Source organism: Budorcas taxicolor, chromosome 13 (genome assembly GCF_023091745.1).
Source record: "Budorcas taxicolor isolate Tak-1 chromosome 13, Takin1.1, whole genome shotgun sequence".
In the NCBI taxonomy this organism is placed as follows: Eukaryota; Metazoa; Chordata; class Mammalia; order Artiodactyla; family Bovidae; genus Budorcas; species Budorcas taxicolor.
This window is the reverse complement of record NC_068922.1, coordinates 66,564,342-66,589,694: the sequence shown is the minus strand read 5'-3', so window position 1 is coordinate 66,589,694 and position 25,353 is coordinate 66,564,342. Positions and strand designations below refer to the sequence as shown.

At 41.1% G+C, this 25,353-nt stretch overlaps 1 protein-coding gene across 1 annotated transcript in view; it reads right to left on the bottom strand.

The window, feature by feature from the left end:
- CTNNBL1 (catenin beta like 1) overlaps window positions 1-25,353 on the bottom strand; it is a 160,887-nt gene that overhangs the window by 73,610 nt on the left and 61,924 nt on the right. The window contains exons 6-10 of the mRNA XM_052650500.1: window positions 22,571-22,664; window positions 19,007-19,098; window positions 9,975-10,047; window positions 9,680-9,738; window positions 8,014-8,162 (exon numbers count right to left, since the gene is read on the bottom strand). Of these exons, the coding sequence (XP_052506460.1) occupies window positions 8,014-8,162; window positions 9,680-9,738; window positions 9,975-10,047; window positions 19,007-19,098; window positions 22,571-22,664 (467 nt within the window). The remainder of the gene's footprint in view (window positions 1-8,013; window positions 8,163-9,679; window positions 9,739-9,974; window positions 10,048-19,006; window positions 19,099-22,570; window positions 22,665-25,353) is intronic.

The following is a 25,353-nucleotide window of genomic DNA, read 5'->3' as shown; positions in this document are numbered from 1 at the left end:
ACAATAAGTCTGAACAAAGGGTTGACTAAACAAAAGATGTGAGAACCATTAACCTGAAAAGATGTTTAACGACCTTGTGCGTGCCTATGGGCTAAATTGCTGCAGTTGTGTCCGACTCTTTGCAACCCCATGGACTGTAGCTCACCAGGCTCCTCTGTCCATGGGATTCTCCAGGCAAGAATACTGGAGTGGGTTGCCATTTCCTCCATCAGGGAATCTCCCCAATCCATGTTCCAACCCAAGGGTCCAGGGACTGAACCCATGTCTCTTGGGTCTTCTGCGTTGGTAGGTGGATTCTTTACCACTAGCACCACCTGGGAAGCCCTTAACAACCTTAGTCATCAGTTATATGGAAATTAAAGCCACTATACACATTCATTCAAATGGTTAAAACTAAAATCTGACTACACTAAGAATTAGGGAAGATAAAAAACTGGAATTCTCATGCCTTGCTGGTAAGAATATAAAATGATACGATCATTTTGGAAACAGCTTGGTAGTTTCTAACAGTAAATTTCATTTACTATATGACTTAGTCATTGGTGGCTCAGAGAGTAAAGAAACTGTGCAATGCAGGAGACCTGGGTTTGATTCTTGGGTTGGGAAGATCCCCTGGAGTAGGAAATGGCAACCTATTCCAGTATTCTTGACTGGAGAATTCCATGGACAGAGAAGCCTGGCAGGCTACAGTCCGTGGGATCACAAAGAGTCGGACACAACTGAGCGACTAACACTTTCACTTTCATATGACATAGTCATTCATTTCCCAGGTATTTTACCCAAGAGAAATGAAAATACATATTTATCTTAAGACTTTTAAGCAGCTTTATACAGGATAGCAAAACAACAGAAAAAACAAATGTCTATGAACAAATGAATAAATAAACATATGCTACATCAAGTGGGCCTTAGGAAGCATCACTAAGAAAAAAGCTAGTGGAGGTGATGGAACTCCAGTTGAGCTATTTCAAATCCTGGAAGATGATGCCGTGAAAGTGCTGCATTCAATATGCCAGTAAATTTGGAAAACTCAGTAGTGGCCACAGGACTGGAAAAGGTTAGTTTTCATTCCAACCCCAAAGAAAGGCAATGCCAAAGAATGCTCAAACTACCGCACAATTGCACTCATCTCACATGCTAGTAAGGCAATGCTCAAAATTCTCCAAGTCAGGCTTCAGCAATACGTGAACCATGAACTTCCAGATGTTCAAACTGGGTTTAGAAAAGGCAGAGGAACCAGAGATCAAATTGCCAACATCCGCTGGATCACTGAAAAAGGAAGAGAGTTCCAGAAAAATATCTACTTCTCCTTTATTGAATATGCCAAAGCCTTTGACTGTGTGGATCACAACAAACTGGAAAATTCTGAAAGAGATGGGAATACCAGACCACCTGACCTGCCTCTTCAGAAACTTATATGCAGGTCAGGAGGCAACAGTTAGAACTGGACATGGAACAACAGACTGGTTCCAAACAGGAAAAGGAATACATCAAGGCTGTATATTATCACCCTGCTTATTTAACTTATATGCAGAGTACATCATGAGAAATGCTGGGCTGGAGGAAGCACAAGCTGGAATCAAGATTGCTGGGAGAAATATCAATAACCTCAGATATGCAGATGACACCACCCTGATGGCAGAAAGTGAAGAGGAAAAAGCTTCTTGATGAAAGTGAAAGAGGAGAGTGAAAAAGTTGGCTTAAAGCTCAAAATTCAGAAAACTAAGATCATGGCATCCAGTCCCATCACTTCATGGCAAATAGATGGGGAAACAGTGGAAACAGTGAGAGACTTTATTTTTCTGGGCTCCAAAATTACTGCAGATGGTGACTACAGCCATGAAATTAAAAGACACTTACTCCCGGGAAGGAAAATTATGACCAACCTAGACAGCATATTAAAAAGCAGAGACATTACTTTGTCAACAAAGGTCCGTCTAGTCAAGGCTATGGTTTTTCCTGTGGTCATGTATAGATGTGAGAGTTGGACTATAAAGAAAACTGAGGGCTGAAGAATTGATGCTTTTCAACTATGGTGTTGGAGAAGGCTCTTAAGAGTCCCTTGGACTGCAAAGAGATCCAACCAGTCCATCCTAAAGGAGATCAGTCCTGGGTATTCATTGGTAGGACTGATTTTGACGCTGAAACTCCAATAGTTTGGCCAGCTGATGTGAAGAGCAGACTCATCTGAAAAGACACTGATGCTGGGAAAGACTGAGGGCAGGAGAAGGAGAAGGGGACGACAGAGAATGAGATGGTTGGACGGCATCACTGACTCAATGGACATGGGTTTGGATGGACTCTGGAAGTTGGTGATGGACAGGGAGGCCTGGCGTGCCGCGGTTCATGGGGTTGCAAAGAGTCAGACATAACTGAGCGACTGAACTGAACTGAACTAAGCATAAAAAAGAAACACACTACTGATACATGCAAAGTAAATGAACCTCAAAAACAACCTATTGAGTTAAATAAGCCAAACAAAACACACACTGTATGATTCTATTTATATGAAATTCTAGAAAGACAATGGTTGACTGGGGCCAAAGCTGGATTGATGGGAACTGATTGTAAAAGGGATCAAGTAAATTTCAGAGGGTGATAAAAATGCATCTATACATGCAGTATCTAATATGGTAGCCACTAGCCACATACAGCCATGGAGTATTTGAAATACAGCTAAATTTCAGAGGGTGATAAAAATGCATCTATACATGCAGTATCTAATATGGTAGCCACTAGCCACATACAGCCATGGAGTATTTGAAATACAGCTAAATTTCAGATTTAAGTAGAGGAAACTTAAAATTTAAGTTCAAAAATTGATACTTGATTCAGTTATTGGGAAATATTTACATATGTTTGGAATAAGTGTATTTAAATTTGGGAATCTACTTTTTCAACTGTAAATTGTATGAAATCTAAATAAAAGCCAAGTACTTTAATGAAAACCTAGCATTGAATTCAGATGTAAATGTAAAATGCACACTGGATTTTAAAGAGTTACTACAAAAAATGAATGTAAAATAGATTCATAATTTTTTTTATTGATAAATAATATTGGTTACTTTTCCCCTTTGGTAACCATATGCTCATTTTCTATGTCTGTGAGTCTATTTCTATGTTGTAAATAAGTTCATTTGTATCATTATTTTAAGATTCTACACATAAGTGACTTAATGCATTTGTCTTTCTTTGACTGACTTCACTTAGAATGATAATCTCTAGGTTCAGCCATGTTGCTGCAAATGACAATATTTTATTCTCTTTTATGAGAGAGAATATGGCTCTTTCATTATTTTTATGGCTGAGTAACACTCCACTGTATGTATATATAACCACATCTTCTTTACCCATTCATCTGTTGATGGACACAAGTGGCTTCCATGTCTTGGTTTAAGTAATGTGGCTAAGAAACACTGTGCTGCGTGCGCCTTTTCAGATTACAGTTTTCGTCTTTTCCAGATATATGCCCAAAAGTGGGATTGCTGGATCGTATGGTAACTCTATGTTTAGTTTTTTAAGCAACCTCTCTCTTGTTGGGCCTGCACCAATTTATATTCCCACTAGCTTCCCACTGTGCTTCCCAGGGGTCATTAGTGGTAAAGAACCTGACTGCCAATGCAGGAGACATAAGAGATGCGGTTTTGATCCCTGTGTCAGGAAGATCCCCTGGAGGAGGAACTGGCAACCCACTGCATTACTCTTACCTGAAGAGTCCCACGGACAGAGGAGGCTGGCAGGCTGCGGCTCACAGGGTCACAGAGAGCTGGACACGACGGAAGCGACTGAGCACACACATACTAGCAGGGTAGGAGGGTTCCCTTTCTCCACACCTTCTCAGCATTTATTACTTGTAGACTCTTGGACAATGGCCATTCTGACTGGTGTGAGGTGATACCTCACTTCAGTTTTGACTTTCATTTCTACAATGATTAGTAATGTTGCAGATTTTTTCATGCACCTGTTGACTATCTTGGCTATCTGTACCATATGTCTTCTTTGGAAAAGTGCCTATATAGGTCTTCTGCCCAGTTTCTGACTGGGTTGTTTTTGTTTTTTTTTAACATTGAGCAGTAAGAGCTGTTTGTATATTTTGGAAATTAAGCCCTTGTCTGCCGCATCATTTGCAAATATTTTCTCCCATTCTGGAGGCTGTCCCTTCATTTTATTTCCTTTGCTGTGCAAAAGCTCCTTTGGTTGATTAGGTCCCATTTGTTTATTTCTTCTTTTGTTTCTTTTGCACTGGGAGACTGACCTAAGCAAACACTGCTATGATTTATGTCACAATGCTTTGCCTGTATTCTCTCCTAGGAGTTTTATGGTGTCATGTCTTTATCAAAGTCTTTAAGCCATGCTGAGTTTATTTTTGTGTATGGTGTGAGGACAGGAGAAGATTTTCTGAGCCTAATTTCTTGCATCCCCTCCTATCTAGGAAAGCAATAAAATCATTAATGGAGACAGCTGCTCCTCGTGATTAGCAGCAACACTCTGCCAAAATGGTACACGTATCTCCCTTCACCAAAATTACATATAAACTGACTTCCCCACTTCCTCTTCAGAGCAGCTCTCAGAGGTATCTGAGAGGCTGTCTCCCAGGCTACAGTCCTCATTTTGCCCCAAATAAAACTTAACTCACAGCTCTCACGTTGTGCGTGTTCTTCCATCGACAGTATCTTATATCTTCCTTGTGGTGAAAATAAAGGTATACACATTTGTCAAAATCAAAACTATATACTTAAAATGAGTGTCTGATTATATATTATTTATGCCTTGATAAAGATAATACAAGTATTAAAACTGAATCATATATATGTATGTGTGATAATGTGTGTACATAAATGTATAAATGACTATCTTGTTGGTGATTGTTCCTTATCAATAATCGGAAACATAAAAAAACTCATAGGCTGTGGACATGCAAAATTCACTGTTACTCTTAACAGTCAATACATTAAATTATATTAGAGTTATTTAATGTCGGCCTCCATCACGACCTATTGAGTTTCTTGAAGGCAAGAATCCTGTCTTGTTCATGTCTGTGATAAGCCTAGCACTGAACACACTAAGTGAACATAGCACTCTGTCAATGTTTTAATAACTGCAGAGCTGTTCCAGACAATTTATAGAGTCTAATTCCCACAAAATCCCTGGAAATTTGGAAATGGAAATCCCTCCCATTTTTCAGATGAAAAAAGGGAGAATCAGAGGGTAGAAAGGTTAGCATAACTCACCAAACATCCAGAACTAGTCACTGAAAGAGCTGTGTTCCAAATCCACATCTCCCTTAACTCTAAACCCCATTCTTTAACACTGCACCATATTGCTACCTCTCCAGGTGGGCATTTCATTAACTGTTTGATGAATGCTTGAATTCAAATAAAAATCAGTATTTAGGGGCAATGGAACCAGAGGAATTTTCCTGAACTTCTAGTGTTATAGCTGCATAGTTTTTAAATGGGTTCCCTTGAGACAGAGAGCAACTTGGCAGCTCTTGCTAGAAGATCAGGAAGGATGGATCTACTAGGGAGAAACAACTCCCTCCCAATTAAACTTCTCATTTGGGAGTCTGAAGGAAAAAAATCACACAGAACAAAGAGCATGGGAAAGAAAAAAAAAGAAACGCTGAATCTGCTGATATAGCTAATTAATGTAAAAGAATTAATACGATAATAACTTCAGCATTCAAAAATGAAAAGTTAGGAGATCCTAGAAAGGTGCTATTTCTACATCTTTTAGAGTTCCTTTTTAAATTAGGCTCCTAGAACCTCAGCATTCCTGCTTGAATAATCCATACTTCTGGTTATTTATTCAGCTCCCCACTGCTGCACATTTCCAAGCCATATGCTACAGGAATACATCACCTCATATTTGCTCTCAAACATCCAAAGACATTGGTGGTTCAGACCTTTAAGAAGCTTAGAAGAAAGTCCCTATAGAATATAGTTTTAAGGTTAAAAGGCCCAGGAAGCCAAATGCATCTTCTTTATATGCTATGTGCTTGAGAGAAGGTGGGTCATTTCAACAAAAGGACAGGCAATTAGAAGGGTAAAGGAGATAAACAAACAAAAGACTCAAGAGAGTAAAGCCAGCAAAAATCAGTTGAACACTAAAGGCCTCTGAATAATTACAATGCCCTTATCTGTACTTTAAAATAAATTTTTAAAAATAATTCCACCAAGGAAGATTTTTCAATCAATCCAAGGTCTGGTACACACTGGACAAACCAAGAGGCCTACTGTGCCCCTGGGCCTACACAAGCCTTTAAAAAGAAGATGTTTTTGAAACACATACCCTGATGATCTTAAGTACAAAAATAGCTTTAAGCACAAAAATTTGTAGAATCTGTCACTGGAGAATTTTTTATAACAACAAAACATTGGAAATAACTACAATATCCATATCAAAGAAGGACCAAGTAAGTTATATTCCCTTAGAGTCACCATTATTCAATTATTGAAAACTGTCATGAAGATTATGTCACAACATGGGAAACAGCATGTTAAGTTAAAAAAATAAAACAGTACAGAAAATTACAAGTGTGGTAGGCCTAAAAAGCTGTTAAAAATGTACAATTTCTGTACAAGCCAAGCACTTCACACATTACCTTATCAGTGCTTTAACAGTTTTGTATGTCTATATCCTAAGTTATATTTAATAGATATGTATCAAATTTATTAAAAATTTTTTTCACTGAAATTTTCAATCTATCCAGATATGTTTCAAAACAGCAGACTTGGACTCAGTTTCATGAAGAATCCCAAAATGCTCAGTCCTCCAACCAATCAAACATGCTCTTATATCTCTCAGTTTAAAAAACTGACCATTGTCAACTAAACACCCCACTCTGGTTACCCCTTCACCCTATATCTCTAATCCACTTCCAAGCCAGATTTCTCAAGAGTTATCAATTACAAGCTATCTTCCATTTACTTCCAGATTATGCAAATTACACTAATATGAAACCTACTTTAAGTATTTTAAGAAATGAATGCACAAATAATAAGATATGACAGTGAAGTGAAAGTGAGAGTCACTCAGCCATGTCCGACTCTTTGCAACCCCATGGACTGGAGCCCGCCAGGCTCCTCTTCCATGGAATTCTCCAGGCAAGAATATTGGAGTGGGTTGCCATTCCCTTCTCCAGGGGATCTTACTGACCCAGGGATCAAACCAAGGTCTCTCGCACTGCAGGCATATTGTTTACTGTTTGAGCTTTAGATTAGACCTAGATATACAAGGAAGGAATTATGAAGAAAAGTTCTAGAACAGTCTTGCACATTTTCGTATCTCCTATGCTAGCCACATGGCAAGGTACAACTCATTACTGAAAATAATATATAATGAAAAGTATGTATAAATGAAAAATAGAATTACATTCTGCTGTCAATAGTAAAGTATGTTAGTCGCTCAGTCATGTCTGACTCTGCTATCCCATGGACTGTAGCCTGCCAGGCTCCTTTGTCCATGAAATTCCCCAGGCAAGAATACTGGAGTGGGTTGTCATCTCCTTCTCCAGGGGATCTTCCTGACTCAGGGATCGAACCTGGTCCTCCTGCATTGTGGGCAGATTCTTTACCATCTGAGCCACCAGATTTTTGTCAATAGTAAAAATATGGACAAACATATGGCACAGATAGATCTACATAAGATAAAAACAAAGTTGGGCTAAGTTTAGAAATTAACATAGGACATGTTTAGAAATTAATGACTAGATTTTCCCAAACCAACACACTCTGAGAAGGAACAACAACAACAAAATTTCCCTTCAATGGAGTGTTCCTATTACCAAATGACATAATAGGGTACAAACAGACCAAAATATACTCCGTATTCATCCAAACTAACTTCAGAAAAGACCATACACTCACCTGAAGACTACTGTTTTATATATCTAGGAAACTCAATGGAATAAAAGACCACAGCTAGCTACATGTTCTTGAATCCAGGTTAACAGTGAGGAGTTGGACAAAAAGAGATGGACAGCTAGGACATGATTGGAGATGAGAAGCATACCTTAGCATGAGATTCATCAGCTGAAGACCCTCGCCTTTCAGGAAGCGCTCACGATTAGAACTCAGCATCAGGCAGGAACAGAGGGAATCAAACAGATTTTCCATCATCTCCTGCTCCTCGGCCGTGCTAGGATTGTGTCTTTTAAACACCTGTCAAGCAAAAATTTCAGAAGGCACAGAATCATAATAGAAGGTCTTTTCATCAACCAGCATGCAACAATTTCCGAAGCCTGTCTACTCCAATAACCCTACAAGAGAAGAAGCAGAGCCCTATCAAACAAAATTCTCATCTGTTTCCATTGTAGAGAAACTGGGCTTTCTGATTCACAGGTATTAAATAAATGGCTATCATGCAAAAACAAAAAACAAACAAAAAAACCCCACAACAACAGTAACAACAGAAAACCACTCAACTGACCATTAGGTTCAGGAGTGATTCATAGTTCCAAGGAGGCAGATTTAACAAAAGCCAACAAAACCTTTTTATTATGAAACATATTCACTGATAGAAAACTCTATAAAAGACATATACAGCTAAATGAGTAAGGTGAACACCCCTGAAACCATCACCCAGATCGAGAAACAACTTTGCCAGCTACCCAAGCCCCAAAGCTCTCCACTTGGCCCACCCGACCACAACACGTTTCTTCCCCTTCTAAAACAAACCACAGTTCTGAAGGGCAAATCCTGGCCCAAAATAAGGAACAGTTTCCTAACCACCAGGGCTAATGAACTGCCTTATAGACCATTTGTGGCTCATAAGTCGTGGGAATGGCTTCAAACAGTTTTTATCTTTGCCAGAAATACATGGCATGTTAAGAGGAAAAGCTCTTAACAGTGTATGCATACCCATACAGTCTACTACAAAATGATCAATCTTATAGGAACAGGACTAAGCACGTTCCCAGAACTGGGAAGAGATTCACATTTCAAAGCTCTATTTTTTGGGGTGAAGGCCAATCCACTCAGGCTGCTGGCACCAGGATGGAAGCTGTATGCAAACTGACATCTCAGACACTCCCAACACTCTACAGATTTTATCCAAATGATCTATTTTCAGTCTTGGTTTTGGAATAGCACAGATGAGACTAGTTAGGAAAAAAAAATCTTAACAGTATTTTCAGAATGCCAGCAGAACATTTCGACGGGATTTACATTTCTTACGCTGAGCAAATGGCAATTTCTAATTTCTTTTTCCAGCCTCCAGTGCCACATCCTCCCCCTATCCTCCTCTCTGACCTCTATCCTGTTGCACTGGAACTTGTACACGTGAAGCTTAGCTGGATCCTAAATGAACAGACTCTAATTTAGTGGTAAACTGACAGCAAAGAAAGTGAATAATCTTGAGAGTGGGTCAACTGAAAATAATGTGGCATTCTTGGCTCAAAAATATACACTTAAGGGGAGCACACGTCTTTGGGACTGACAAACGTCAGAAGACTGAGGAAGTCCATACCAGATACATGGTGCTATCTGGTCATAAAGAGCAAATGAACTAAGAAAGGAGGCAAACCATGTGCCTCCAGTGTGACCTGAAGCCTGCCAACACACCCCATATGGCTTGCATCACATGGCTGATTCCTTCCCACAGTCTCCAGCTCCACCTCCCATTTAAAGATACAAGCCATGTATCTTCATGGCAGACAGGAAGCATAAGAATTACTCACGGATAACTGCTGAAGAAGCACATCGATTCCATCCAGCTCCCCAAGCAATTCCCTGTTTTCTAAAAGGGGGAAAAAATAGAAGAAAAAAAAAATGAAGCTAACTGTCAGATTTTACAGCCGTCTAACACTGATACATCAGCAAACAAAATCAATACAGCTTGACAGAGTACAAAAGCTGCACAGAGAGCGAGAGGGAGAGCAAGGCGATGCCAAAGGCAAGAGAGCTTGCTGTCATGATCTGAAACAAGCCTGGCTCCTATCCTAACAGAATGTCAATACCGAGAGGGAGCCTCACCATCGTTGTCCTGGAGCAATATGGCCAGCACTTCACTACAATACAGTTTGTTGGCATCGAAAGGCATCTTTGCCTGTGGGAAAACAGGAGAAAGGAGAAATATGTTAAGGGCCCTTGTTTCTTTCCCCAACAATTTTTTCCACAAGTATTAGGATCTGAGTTGGAGAGATGGAGAAGTGAGAACAGGAAAAGGTAGGTTATGGGTAAAAAAAGTCTGTCTCTGCTCTCAAGAGACCAGACTCAAGTACAACGGAGTAAAACCATAAACAGCATTATGTACACAGCGGTCCTCACACTTCTAACGCCCAGATACAAATGTCACCTCCTCTGTGAAGCTGTCCCAGATTCCCCATTGTGAGTCTAGGGACTATGGTCGAGCACATAATATGTACTCAAATGCAAAGTAGATGAATGAAAGTTTTTAAGACTAAAATCTATCATGAAGCTTCAGTCACGAGTGACGGTCATAAAATTAGGCTGTAAATTAGCCTATGGACAGATGATCAGAGAAGCTGAAAAGAAAGCCAGTTCTTATTTAGATTAGCTGAATGTCTTTGTAACAAAGTAGTTCCTTTTTGGATTTTTAATTTTTTTTAATGCTTAAAATTTAATTTGAAATCATAAACCTATCTGCTTGTGGGCCATAATCTGCCTACTATTTAAAAAGGAAACCACATTAAATACGCAGAAATGTGTGAATATTTTAACACCCAAATTACTACCCACAATTCTTTCCCTGCTGCATGCTCTGCTACTTGGAGTCGCAGAGGGGACACACGCACTGCAGAGCCCATCTTTCACGGTCACCCACATCGTCGCTCCTGCAGCGAGCCTCGAGCGCCTCACCATTAACGACACCCCGTGGATAAAGGGACACAGAGAGGAGCGTGAGCCTCATCGATGTGTTTTTATTTACTGGACCCTCGATCCTCAAAATGCAGGCACAATAACAGCTGTTAATCAGCAGCAACCCTGCTACCTATCCAGGTTTTTGAACTGAGAAATAATTACTGTACCTGAAAAGGACAGGGGAGGTGTTTATCTTAAAGCTAATACCGCCATCCCCTTAGCACCATTCACAGTTCTGTTTGGACATTGATTTTGGACTTAAGAAGGAAGACTGGCCCCTAATGAAGCAATACCCAGCATCTTTTCAGTTCTCTCTGCACGTCTTCCTCATCAAGCCTAAGTGCACCCTACAGGGCTTCAGGAGGCTGACTAGGTATGACCCATCTCAGGTTAAAAGATCTGTAAATACAAGGTCTTACGTGTGCTGACTGCAAGGTATGCTCCCTGGGCAAGCTTAAGGTCTTGTTTCAGGAAATTCAGTACAACAGCTAGTGTTTAAATGCAAACTGTGGTATTTTCCACTTTAAGAAAACAGTTTTATACAAACCAAAACACAAAAGTGAAAAGCTAAGTGGTGAGTATCTCTATCAGAATGAAGAATCTGCTAATAAAATCACTCAAATTATTTAAGTTATGAATACTGCTAGTTTGCAGACAAAAGTCTGTCGAGTCAAAGCTATGGTTTTTCCAGCAGTCACGTATGGATGTGAGAAATGGACAATAAAGAAAGCTGAGCACGGAAGAATTGATGCTTTTGAACTGTGGTGGTGGAGAAGACTCTTGAGAGTCCCTTGGACTGCAAGGAGATCCAACCAGTCAATCCTCAAGGAAATCAGTCCTGAATATTCAGTGAAAGGACTGAGGCTGAAGCTGAAGTTCCAGTACTCTGGCCACCTGATGCAAAGAGCTGACTCATTAGAAAAGACCCTGATGCTGGGAAAGATTGAAGGCAGAAGGAAAAGGGGATGACAGAGGATGAGATGGTTGGATGGCATCACTGACTCAACGGACACGAGTTTGAGCAAGCTCTGGGAGTTCATGGTGGACAGGGAAGCCTGGTGCACTGAAGTCCATGGGTTTACAAAGAATCAGACGTGACTGAGCAATGGATTTATATATTTACTGCTAGTTGAAATGATTTAAGCCATACCAACTTATATGCAGCTTTTCAAGGGTCAAGGTTCTTGGTTCAAACAGGATACACTCAACTGAAAGAAGCCAAAAGATATCAAGGCCCCTGGAGCAATAGCCTTTCTGTGGTTCCAATGACTCTTGAGTTTTACTTGATTGTATAAAATTCTGTCTCCAAGGTTGTGGGGAAGGTTTCCCTCTTTTCCCAACAAGTTATTTATTAGACACTTGCTAAATGTAAGACAAAAAATTAAACATGACAGCAAACAGGTGAATTTGCATGAACCTGATCCAATACATCATTTAAAAGATTACACTGAATTAAAATTAATTTTATCAAGTAATACATGTATATTAAAAAAAAAAGGACATAAATCTAGGATCAGACACACCTAGATTTCACTCATAAGCATGCACTACGTATGTAACCCAAAGTCTGCAGTTCCCAAACCATGCGTCATTGGACACCATATTGAATCCACAGGGGATTCCAAGGATTCACAGTATTTCCAAGAAAAGCACAGTGACATCTGACATCTGTGGAATAGTGAATGCATTAACCATTAGCTCCAGGTACTGTTTTCTTTTGATGACATCCTTTCTTTCACAGGCTGGCTTTGGGTGGTTACTATGATAAAAGAGCTGTGTGAAAATCAACGTTGAGAAGAAACAAAGATGGTGGTGTTCAATCTGATTCCAAGGTTTTAGAAGTCATGCAGTACTCAAAATGAACACACATCTATCGGTAAGTAGCTATGGTATTTAAGAATGAAATAAAAAATATATTTTAATCCAAGCATCTAATCTACCTACCTTAAATGGGACTATTAGGTCCTTTTTGGCATAGGACCTTATAAAAAAATTACTGAGATATTGATGGCACCATAAATTAAGAATGGTCATCTATGACTGAAGTAATATTCCTGGTCTCAAGTTTCTTTATCTGTAAAATGGAGATAATAAAATAACATCTTCTCTGGAGGGTTACTATTAGAATTAAATAATATGGAAGTTGCTGTTGTTTAGTCACTAAGTTGTGTCTGACTCTTTTGCAGCCCCAGCGATTATAGCCTGCCAGGCTCCTCTGTCCATGGGATTTCCCAGGCAAGAATACTAGAGTGGGTTGCCATTTCCTAATCCAGGGAGTCTTCCCAACCCAGGGATTGAATGCAGGTCTCCTGCATTGGCAGGCAGATTCTTTATCACTGAGCCAACAGGGAAGCCCAATATGGAAGTACCTAACACAATATGGAAGTATTAATAACCTCAGATATGCAGATGACACCACCGTTATGGCAAGAAGTCAAGCACTAAGGAGCCTCTTGATGAAATTGAAAGAGGAAAGTGAAAAGTTAGCTTAAAACTCAACATTCAGAAAGCTAAGATCATGGCATCTCGTCCCATTACTTCATGGCAAATAGATGAGGAAACAGTGGAAACTGTGAGAGACTTAATTTTTCTGGGCTCCAAAATCACTGCAGATGGTGACTGCAGCCATGAAATTAAAAGACACTTACTCCTGGGAAGGAAAGTTATGACCAACCTAGACAGCATATTAAAAAGCAGAGACACTACTTTGTCAACAAAGGTCTGTCTAGTCAAGGCTATGGTTTTTCCAGTAGTCATGTATGGATATGAAAGTTGGACTATAAAGAAAGCTGAGCACTGAAGGATTGATGCTTTTGAACTGTCGTGTTGGAGAAGACTCTTGAGAGTTCCTTGGACTGCAAGGAGATCCAATCAGTCCATCCTAAAGGAGACCAGTCCTGAATATTCATTGGAAGGACTGATGCTGAAGCTGAAACTCCAATACTTTGGCCACCTGATGCAAAGAACTGACTTATTGGAAAAGACCTTGATGCTGGGAAAGATTGAACGTGGGAGGAGAAGGGGACGACAGAGGATGAGATGGTTGGATGGCATCACCGAATCAATGGACATGAGTCGGAGTAAACTCCAGGAGTTGGTCATGGACAGGGAGGCCTGGTGTGCTGCAGTCCATGGGGTTGCAAAGAGTTGGACATGACTGAGAGACTGAACTGAACTGAACACATAGTAGGTGCTACACGTTTTTCAGATGACCAGGATCAGAAATATGCAGGTTAGAATCTCAGTTCTACACATTAGTTCCTAGCCATGTGATCTTGGCAAAATTACTCTGCCTCTCTAACCTGCCTGATATCTCCTACACTGAGTGAAACCGTGGGCTTTATGGGAAAAAAGGAGACTAATCTTTCATGTCTAGCCAAAGACAGAAGTCACCAAGGAAGTTTTATTTCTGTTTAAATCTCACTCAGCGATGACAGTCTCCAAGCCTGCAAAATACCAAACTGCCAAATTACAAGGACATTTAGTCAAAATCTGGAGGAGGGAGAATTCATTTACCAGGTATCTTCTCTTGGATTTTGCAAAGTTACCCAATGGGAGTTGGAGCTTCTGGGGCTCTCCTCCATCCAGGAGCCTGGTGATTCTAAATCTTTCAGCTGTCAGAGTAATTACAGAGTCGAGCATAGGTTTGTACTCGGCACACGCCAGCCCTGAATAAAATTAAACTTCACCTTTTGGGGAGCTGCTGCTTTTTTGGATGGTACAAGACAATTATGCTACCACCTGCAGCCAAAAGCTGCAAATTATTTCTGCAGCTCACCTCTGGTACCTGGGGCAGGTTCAGACATGGCTCCAGCCCTGTACAATCATCAAAGCAATCTGTGACCTACAAAAATCCCAACTCCTGGTCATAAGAGGCCAAGGACTTAGCATCAACCAGTTGTACATATAGTATACTGCAGCCAATTCTCAACTCATGAGCTCAATGCTGAATATTGCAACTGTTTTTGAAGCAATGATTTCATTGGGAAACAAAAAGGAACCTTAATTTTGTTTCTTTAAAAAAGAAAAAAGTGGTATTATTTGGTATTATTTTCCATAGTACACAATATCCTACTAAGTTTGTATTCCCCATTAAAAACTGAACTAGGGTGCAGGTCTCTCACACTACAGTTATCTGCTTACTTGTTAAACCTTTTAATGCAATCCTATGAAATGGGTTTTATCCTCATTAGCAGCACAAATTAGTAAGGTTTCATTTAGCCAACGAAAAAAATCCATACTCTTGCCTGGAAAATCCCATGGATGGAGGAGCCTGGTAGGCTGCAGTCCATGGGGTCGCCAAGAGTCAGACACGACTGAGTGACTTCACGTTCACTTTTCACTTTCATGCACTGGAGAAGGAAATGGCAACCCACTCCGGTGTTCTTGCCTGGAGAATCCCAGGGACAGGGGAGCCTGGTGGGCTGCTGTCTATGGGGTCGCACAGAGTCGGACACAACTGAAGTGACTTAGCAGCAGCAGCAGCAGCATCTCTATACACTGCTGGCTAGGCTACTAGTACCAAAAGGAGTCTCACTAATGTGCCATTCACTTAGGGGTTACTCAAGAACTACTGAATAAACAATGGGATGATCAGTTAGGTAGCAAGGTTTCATAAAGCAATGTAAACATAAAAGGGGTTCTCAGACTTTAGCACGCATCAGAGTCTCCTGGAGGGCTTGTTAAAACACAGATTGCTGGCTCCACTCCAAGCTGGGCAGATTTAGTGAGTCTGGGGTGGGTTCAAGAATGTACACTTCCAACAAGCAGCCAAGTAATTTTGACGCTCCTCATTGGGAATCACACCCAGAGAACAACAGGGAAGAGATGCACATATGATGGAGTCCTACTCCTTGCTGTTAAGGAGTTTAAGGGTATTTGGAGAAAAACCAGGAGCACACGTAATAATATGAAAGTCTCCCAGGTGATGAAGTAAAGATACTCCATGAGGGTATGTTTCATACAGCTATAGGTGTATGTTAGAGCCCAGATCTGCTAACTCCCAGAAGAGAACCAACAAGAAAAAAAAAAAAAAAGATTGATACTCAGGAAAGAAAGAGGGCAGTATGGGCAAAGTAGTGCTATGCAAAGAGTACATGAAGAAAGTCTGGAAGCTTAGGTTTTAATTCTAGTTCTATCTCTAACTAGCTACATGAATTTGGGCAATCTTAATTGCTTAATCTCTATAGGTCTTGATTTTTAATTTTTTATAGAACTTATAAGATTCCTTCCAGTTCAAAAAATGGTGGTGGCAATATGGAAGAGTAGGGGTTTACGTTGGTTTAAGAAGGTTATGTACAATTTAGAAATACATAAGGCAGTAGTCATTCCTGGTGGAGGGAGGAACGGGAACAAAGACACAGAGGTCAACAATGTTGACCTTTGCAAAGCGGGCAGGTAAAGAGAGGCATGTCTGAAAACTAAAAGGCCAATGTTTCAAAACGGAGAAATGGAAGGGTCAGATCGGGCCAGGTTAAGGGGCCTTAAAAAGTAGGCAGAGATGGTGGGATCTGATGCAGAGGGCATTAGTATCACTGTAGGAAGGTTCTAGAACAGGGAACGGTATAATGAAAATGAAGTTTTAAACTGGTCTTGGAGTATACTGAACAAAAACAGGTAACAAAAATGCTCACATTTCTAGAGACCAGTGGATCTTATAATTCACTGTACATTTATAACCGCACGTGGAACGTGTCTAAAATACACTGAAGACACAGAGACTAAGAAATACACAGAGACTAAGAAAGTACGTCTGGGAATTTGTATTTTTTAAAGTTCTACTTGTGAAAGTAAGGATCTGGGTCCATCATTCAATCTGATTCACCAAGATGATTATGATGATGAAGACTACAGTAAGCACTTGTCCAGATTATGAGAAATAAGAGCAAGGCATTGCTTTTAAAGACATGCCTTCTTGCTGGCCTCACCCTGAAACAGAACTTTCATTAATGTTCTGGTCAGCACAGAATTTTCTAAGAATTTTCGCTTACTAGTAAAATAACCAAATAGCATTTTAATGGTTAGATACCCCCAAATTTTGAAAAACTGTTTTAGAGATAACAACATAGCTATTTGTGCCCCGAGGATCGTATAAACACTACGCCTGAAAGGCAAGAGTCAAAAGCTTGCAAGACGGCCAAATGGGCCTCTTTATTACTCTTGTAAGAGTAATGGAATCCAACCAAACACCCAAAGGTCTCAATTTCCCCTCCTGTTACCAACTCATAAAAAGACCGTCAAGTTTCAACAACTTTCAAAAGGCAGAAGAGGCCGGATATTCTAATTTAACAAAGATCCCTGATTCAGTACCAAGCCTCAAGCAACTGGGAAAAATTGGTCCTGACCTCACAAAGACAAAAATTATTGGATTATTTTGTATAAAGTTGCGGCCCCAACCTGTGGCCATCCCATTAAGACTCAGGTCCCTGCCATCTAGCCCATCACCTTAACTCTATGTTTTACTTTCCTCTCCCCTACTCCTCACCCCCAAAATGTCTCACAGCTTGGGAGAATAAAGTTTTGTTGGAGATCAAGGAACGAAGAAACTGAGGGGGATGCAAGTGTAATTACATGGGGAAACCAAAGGACATAGATTCATGAGAGGAGGTCAAAAGGAAGCTGCAAACATGACAATGAGTGAATTAACCAGACTTGACTCTTTCCTGAAAGGAAAGGTGAGGGTGTGTGTGTGTGGGTAGGCAGGTGCAGTCTACTGAACTACGTACTAAGCTTATACTTATACCAGCAAGCGTGCCCCTACCCACTGATGAGAACATACAGGCTAGCTGAATGTCCTCAAGTCATGTTATGTAAGTCTATGTTACAGATTTAATGGCAACAAAGGGTTAAATAAGAAGGATTTGGGAAGACCTAAATTGTCAGAAAGAGAGGGAACCATGTGGACATATGATATCTTAAGCAGAATCTTCCTCCTCACCCCTGCCAAGACAGTGGTGGTGGTGGTTGGGGGGTGTGGAGAAATTGGACCTGATGCACCTCAGACTTTCTGCATCTCTATGACCCTCTGGAGCTCAGCAAGGCCAGGACTACCTAAAGAATCATTCCAGCCACAAACAAGTACCTCTTTCTCACTGAAAAGCTGGGAATCCTTGCTTGCCCAGAATATTTCAGTACTACAGTATTACGTAGTTCCAAACCTCCTCCCATCACGTCTTTGGTTAACACTATCCTGAGGGAAGCCCTTACCCCTCCCTTTCCCCATTCACTCTATGGTACAGGCACTAAATGGTCAAAAGATGGTCAAAGGACCATGCTAACAAGGAAAGCGAAGGAAAGGTCCAACAGATGAACAGATCAATGAATGAGCCAACAGAAATATGAACAAAGGACATCAATAGGAAGCTAAAAGAGATGAATACAACTGGCTAATAAACAGGTGAAAGCCAATACTTGTCCTTGATTTGAAAATTCCAAATTAAAATAAAATGCCAGGTTTCACTTATCAAATTAACAAAATTTTAAGTTTGACAATGCCCAATATTGCTAGGGGAAATAGACATCTCAACTCAGTGGAGCAACTGATAGAGAACAATTCTGCAAAATTTACCAAAAATGTTAATGTGCATACCTTTTAATGTGACAATTCTATTTCTAGAAATTTATCCTACAGATAAACAGACACAAGTGTGCAAAAAAAAAAAAAAAGTGTGTGTACATGGGGATACTCACTATTATGCTGTTTTAACAGCAAAAAAACCTGTTATGAACAGGGGATGGTTACATTAATTTGGCACAACCATAAAATGGAATACTAGGCAGCCACTAGTTCAGTGAAAAAAATCAACTTGCAAAAGAAAATAACGTATAATTCTATTTGTGAAACACATAAACACACACATACACTCCTATTTACACAGACAATTTCTGGAAGGATAGATAAAATATTGTTAACAGTGGCTGTCTCTGAGAAGTGGAACTAGAAGGAATCAGCAGAGGGGAACTTCTATTTCCAGTATAAACCTTCTGTACTACGTGAATTTGTGTTGACAATATGTTTATATTATTTTGGGGGCTATTAAAGGCTATTTTTAAAACAAATGGAAGAAGAGAAGCAAAGAAAGAGGCAACACCTGCCAAAAGATTCCCAAACGAGATCACACAGCACAGGAATAACAACCTGTGCCAATGACCCAGCATGAGCCATGCACACAGCAAAGATTTACCTTCAGCCTCTTCAACAGCCACTGCAGAAGACCCTGTTGGGCGGCCTCTGTGCACATCTCCGGCCGGAACTCGGCCATGTTTTCCACAATAGCTGCAAAGAGACAGACACCAGTCATTTGGGAGGGCAACTTTGTTTCCATCTGCAGCCTGGTTCCCACGCCAGACGTTCTATTCCTCTCCCCGCTTGCCTATATTCCTCCCAGCCAGATGCTGTGTTGTCATTCTTAGATTAACTAGGGACATGCTATGTTTTTTTTCCCCCTTCAAGTTATGTTACAAGTAAAAATCATAACTGAACTTGTCAGAATTCACTAAAGGAATAGTGAAAGGTTTTCTGCTGTGTAGAACACTACAGCAGAATCCACAAAGTGTGAGTACCTGCCTCAGAAGGCCCTCTTGCTGTCACAGTACTACAGTCCCCGAGACCTGTGACGGAAGAGACAGGGGGCTAGGCAGAAGCCTTATAGGGAAAAATCAGTGGACAAATTCAGAGCCTCTTCCTCTCCTGATTCACCCACTTTCAGATCTCTTTCTTCAGATACTACAAGGGAAGCAAGCATGATCTTAATTGAACAAAACAAGGTGCATAGACAGGAAAGGCCATGCTGGCAGAGGTAACTGTCAGGTACTCAGAAGCAAGTATAATCGGTCCTGCTACCTCCTACAACAAGCACATTGCTGTTTAATAGAAAAATTTAAAATAAGGAGGCCAAAAAAAAAGTGTATGATTATGAGACTAAAAAAAAGGCCATTAAAAAAAAACAAAAAAATTACAGACTTCCCTGGTGGTCCAGTGGTTAGGAGTTGACCTTCTAATGCAGGGGATGCGGGTTCAATCCTTGGCTGGGGAACTAAGACCTCCACACACCACAGGGCAACTAAGCCTGCTTGCTGCAACTAGAGAGCCCATGCACTGTAACTAGAGTCTGTGCTGCAGCTAGGGAAGCACCTCTGCACTGTCAAGAAGAGCCCACATGCCACTACGAAGACCTAGCACAGCCAAAAACAAATGCAAACTATACAAACCAAACCCTCATTCTAATACATTCAGTGCTTTTCTTTCCTTCAGGCCCCTGCTGCTCCCCATGCCAGGATATGTTACTACCAGAGAGCAGATGGAGCTCTGAGCTCTCTAAGCACAATGCCCAGAGTCTTTAGGAGAAAGAGCTGAAGGAAGCAGTACACCTCTTTCCTCCTCACTCTTCAGCCCATGTCGGCCTCGCCAATGGCTACTTAAAGGATGTCCAGGCAGCCCCCCGGGGAGTAGACACGAAGCTGTGAGAGCAGAGTAGCAACGAGACTGCTGGGAGATGGAGGTCATTTGAATACCTTAGACTCCTTTCGACGTTTTCTAAGAAATTCGCTCGTTCTTTTTAATCTCCAATGCCTTTATCTTATTCTGCTTATACTTTAGGTGGCTTTCTATTGAACACTAGAATAAAATCCAAACATCTTGCCAAGGTTTAGAAGGTCTCTCATAGTCTGGACGAACCTACTCCTCTGGTCCCATCTCCTACCATCTTTACCTCTCGCTGCCACAGCACATCTCTAGTCTTTCCCCAAAGGCCTTACCCATTCCTGACTTGACAAAGGATACTGCCCTGCCTGAGGGTCTGGCTCACATTTCTCCATCAAAATGCACCTCTCTTCATATTCAGCCTCAATCGGCTACCTGCTCCTACCCAGCCATTTGGAGACCCTTCCTCTTGCCTGGAAAATCCCATGGATGGAGGAGCCTGGTAGGCTGCAGTCCATGGGGTCGCTAAGAGTCGGACACGACTGAGCGACTTCACTTTCACTTTTCACTTTCATGCATTGGAGAAGGCAGTGGCAACCCACTCCAGTGTTCTTGCCTGGAGAATCCCAGGGATGGCAGAGCCTGGTGGGCTGCCATCTATGGGGTCGCACAGAGTCGGACACGACTGAAGCAACTTAGCAGCAGCAGCAGCAGCCTCTTCTCTTCCGTAGGGCTCCCCACTGACTCCTATTATACTCCTATTACAATACCCTGTTCAAGATTTTCCCATCAGCCTGATTCTTAAGAGGAACTGTGCCCAATTCATCTTTAATGTGCCCAGTGGCCTAGAACAGTGCCTGACGAACATCAGATGCTTAGTAGGGAAGAGAGGGATGAATCTCCTGAGCTGCTGGTAAGGGACCAAGTTGAAACTATACAGGTCTTCACAGATTGACAGGCTGGTGCTTTTCCCATTACATCAGGCTCTTTTTATAAACAGTCTGTTAAGACTTCTGATAAGCCTTCTATTCAGCGAAATTCAGCATTAGGCTAACAGATGGCAATGCCAAATTCTGGCTCTAGACTACAACCAACCCCCAGATCACAGACTGTTGTGTTCTCTCTTCTCTTACTCCCTAGGTGCTATATCTTCCTCTCTCTTTATGATAATTTCCCAGTAGAGAGTATAAAACCACAACAGAAATATGTGGTAGACACAAAGGAGCTGGGAGAAAATCTAACCTCATCAAAATTTCTGCTTCTGATGGGCCTTGTTCATTTCTTAAGCTCTGCTTACAGATACATCACCTTTGGTTTTATAAGACAGCAAATGGTGATAAACAGCACTACCCCAGACTATAATTTTAAACAGACTATTGGTTAATCAGCTTTGCAGAGGGAAAGACTGGGGAGACTTGAAGAAGGGGAGGGGAAATACTGCAGAAGAATCTACTTAAATGAACATATGATAAAGGGACAGCCAAGTTAACAGCAATATTGCAACTCACAGTTTACATGGCAAAGTACACATAAGAAGGGAAGGAAATATTAACTCTTTTTCAAATAAAATGTCCTATAAAGGCACAGGTGTACCTTGGAGATATTGTGGGTTTGGTTCCAGACCATTGCAATAAAGTGAATATCACAATAAAGTGAGAATCACATGAATTTTTTGGTTTCCAAGTACATATTAAAGTTATACTTACACTATACTGTAATCTACTAAGTGTACAATAGCATTATGTCTAAAAAACAATGTGCATACCTTAATTTTAAAAATATCATATTAGTAAATAATGCTATCTATCATCTGACAGTGCAGGGTTGCCACAAATTTTCAATTTGTAAAAATGTAACATCTGCAAAATACAATAAAGCACACACACACAAAATGAGGTACGCCCACTATACACAGTGGTTCAAAAGTTTATAGTTCCACTGAAGAGCAATGGGAAGAAAAACCAATAGAAGGGGATTAAAAAATCCTAAAATATATACTTTCCAAAGGGAAAAAAAAAGAATCCATCCTGCATAGACTTCATCCTGACTTTTAGAGGCAGAGGCAAAGGCCTATTCACAGAAGCCAGCGGTTTTTGTCCAGGAAGGTCACCTACTTAGTGGATTTCTGCTTTTATTACCTGCAAGCCAACCAAAGCAGCAGTTATGTGAAATTTACACACGGGTCTTCATTTCTGAACAGGCAGTTTGGGAGCAGAAAAAAGGAAAATCCTCTGGCTGTTAACTCTATTACAATGGAAGAAGGAAATGAGTGCCAACCTCCAAAACAAACAAAAACTCAGGAAGTGCTGGGCACTCTCCCCATTACCCAGAGTGTTGTGGACGCCGTCCGCCTCTTCCTTCACAGACTCGTCCAGACGCTCCAGATTCTGCACGAGCAATGCGACCACCTGCCCGTCCACCTGTGCATCAGGGAAGCAAGAGAAAGGGGTACATGTCACAGGATGGTCCCCAAAACGTTCCCACTCCTGTACCCCCTTCTCTACGGAACAAGCAGAGTAAACAGCCTCCACTTGTGGTCTGCAGGGTGCTTTCCCATCCAAGATCTCTTTGACCTGGAGGCAAAGAAACAGCAGGCCTCATTATCCCTAACTTTAGATTGAAGCTGAAGGGGCAAGCTAAAATCCAAGGTAACAGTGAGTGAGTTACATGCTAGCACTTGAACCTAGGCCTTCTGAAATCAAGTCGTGTGCTCCTTCTACTTCTAGAGAGTACTGAAACACCTTAAGAAAACGCCTTCTCAAGTCACAAGTTCGTTCAAGTGAGAAGCACATTTCTCGACTACAGCACCAAGAGATATTCAGTTGGGAAGTTTACTTGCCGTATTTGACACTGATCTCAAAACTTCAGGTTAAACTCAAACCATTTCTAAGCTTCCATAATCAGGCTTTTATGAAACTATTACCTTTGATGAACTTCTGACCCCTTCTCAAAAAGAATCTTAATATAATAAAATGCCTTATGTTTTATTATGTATAATGCCTAAAAAGCCATTTTATTTCTCTCATTTGATTCATATAACCACATACCACTTACAAGAAATTTTCAGTAGCCATGTCATACAGATGATATTCAAGGGATTAGTGACCTGGCCAAGACCACACGTTTACTAAGCAGTGGCGGCAGAAGCAAAAACCAAGCTTCCTTCTTAGATGAAACAATGTTTACACCACTTCATGCTTCCTTCTGACACAATGTGTGCCCTTACACAGAGACTGCCACTGAGGAACCCAGGAGCACCCCGAGGAAGATAAGTAAGGAAACAGAAACACCTAATAATCAAGAAGTGATTATCTACTGGTAATAAATTTCCAAGTCACAGCCAATAAGTAAACCTATACCGGTCGACAAGATCTGCTGCATACCCACGGTGCCTCCTTTCTCTCACTGCCCCAGCTTCTGCACTTAGGAAATGGGAATGAGTTGTAAAGATTAAATGAAACTATACGGCATGCCTTACCCCGGGTCTGGTTCAAAAATTAAGCAGATAGCCCTTTCCTTCCTCTGATACCTGGTTATCACTGTTCCATCTCTTGCACGGGCTAAGAAAAACTCAAATTTTGTGAAGGTAGACACTGCACCCTCATTTATCTCGGTACACTCCTCAAAGTCAAGGGCAACACTACACATACCAGACATTCAGTAATTTTGCTAAATTTAAATAAACTGACAAAACATTTACTTTGTGTACTGTAATCGTATTTCTACATATATTGCTTCATTTACTCTCAAGTATCCCTCACAGCTTCTACATGTGAGAATACAAAGGTCCAGAAGGGTTAATTAGCCTGGTCAAAGTCACAGAGCTTGTGGCAGAAGTGACCAACTCCAAGACTATTTTTTCCCATCACATCCTGTCACTTTGAGTGAGGGGAAAAGGAGAGGAGAGAAAGGACGGGGAAGAAATGATCTCATCAACTGATGCTTCCTGAATACTTCTGTACAAGGCACTCTACAGACAATTCAAACTGAGCCTGAGGATGGAACAATGGCAAGAGAGACACATCTTGAAATAAGGCCTCTTTACTCTTTCTGGGTGAGACTTGAGGGATGCATCCAGATGGGGGAGAAGTTGAAACTGTTGACTAATTCGGGATACCTGCATCACCAAGGAAGCAGATTTGCTAGGCTCTCCTTTCTGCCCTGCTGTGAGGACCCTAGCTGCAGATTGGAGGAGATACTGATGCCAGAATTGAGAGCTCCTATAAATAGGAGAAAGAGCTGTTTTCCCCTCTTATGTATCAAGGAGATATACAATCTTGCTCTCAAATCTCACAGCCAGCAAAAGCTTCAAAGAAATCCACTGCAGTGTTTCCTTAATTAATTGGACAATTTGGGTGTGTGAGAGAAAACAGAAAAACATCTGGGGGAAAACATGAACCATGTCACTGTTTGTTTTCCCCTAAATCACCCTGATTGACTTGTAATCTCCCTGAATCCTACAGCAGCAGACACTGCAACTCCGCCGGGTATCACACTGTCAGTTCTGTGAACTGCCTCGCCACTCTCAATTCCTTACCGCTGCCGTGTCTGCATTATTTTCCCTCCCTTTCCTCGATTCTTCGTTCTGTTACCACAGTTGGCTGTCTGGAAGGTGGTGGGGACAATGCATGCATGCTCAGTCGTATCTGACTCTTTGCAACACCATGGACTGTAGCCCGCCAGGCTCTTCTGTCTGTGGGGGTTTTCAGGCAAGAATACTGGAGTGGGTTGCCATTTCCTCCTCTGGGGCATCTTCCCGACCCAGGGGTCCAACCTGTGTCTCCTGCGTTTCCTGCATTGGCAGGTGGATTCTTTACCACTGAGCCAGGCAGTAAGCAACACAAATTCCAGAACTAGATGGTTATTGGTAACGGGTCTGGCTGGAGAAAATCTTTTATCCTTGCTACAAAAATCTAACTTCTAACAAACAGCCTTATTAAGCTTGCAAAGTGTGAAACTTTATGTTTAGCTGGGTTAAATGCAATTTTATCTGATTGCAGGAGGGTCAAAGCAGTCAAAATACATTTAGCTGAGAAAACCCTCAGAAAAATATTTGTATTATGCATAGCTCCGGATATCATCTAGTAAGAAGCACAAATTAGCATTCTG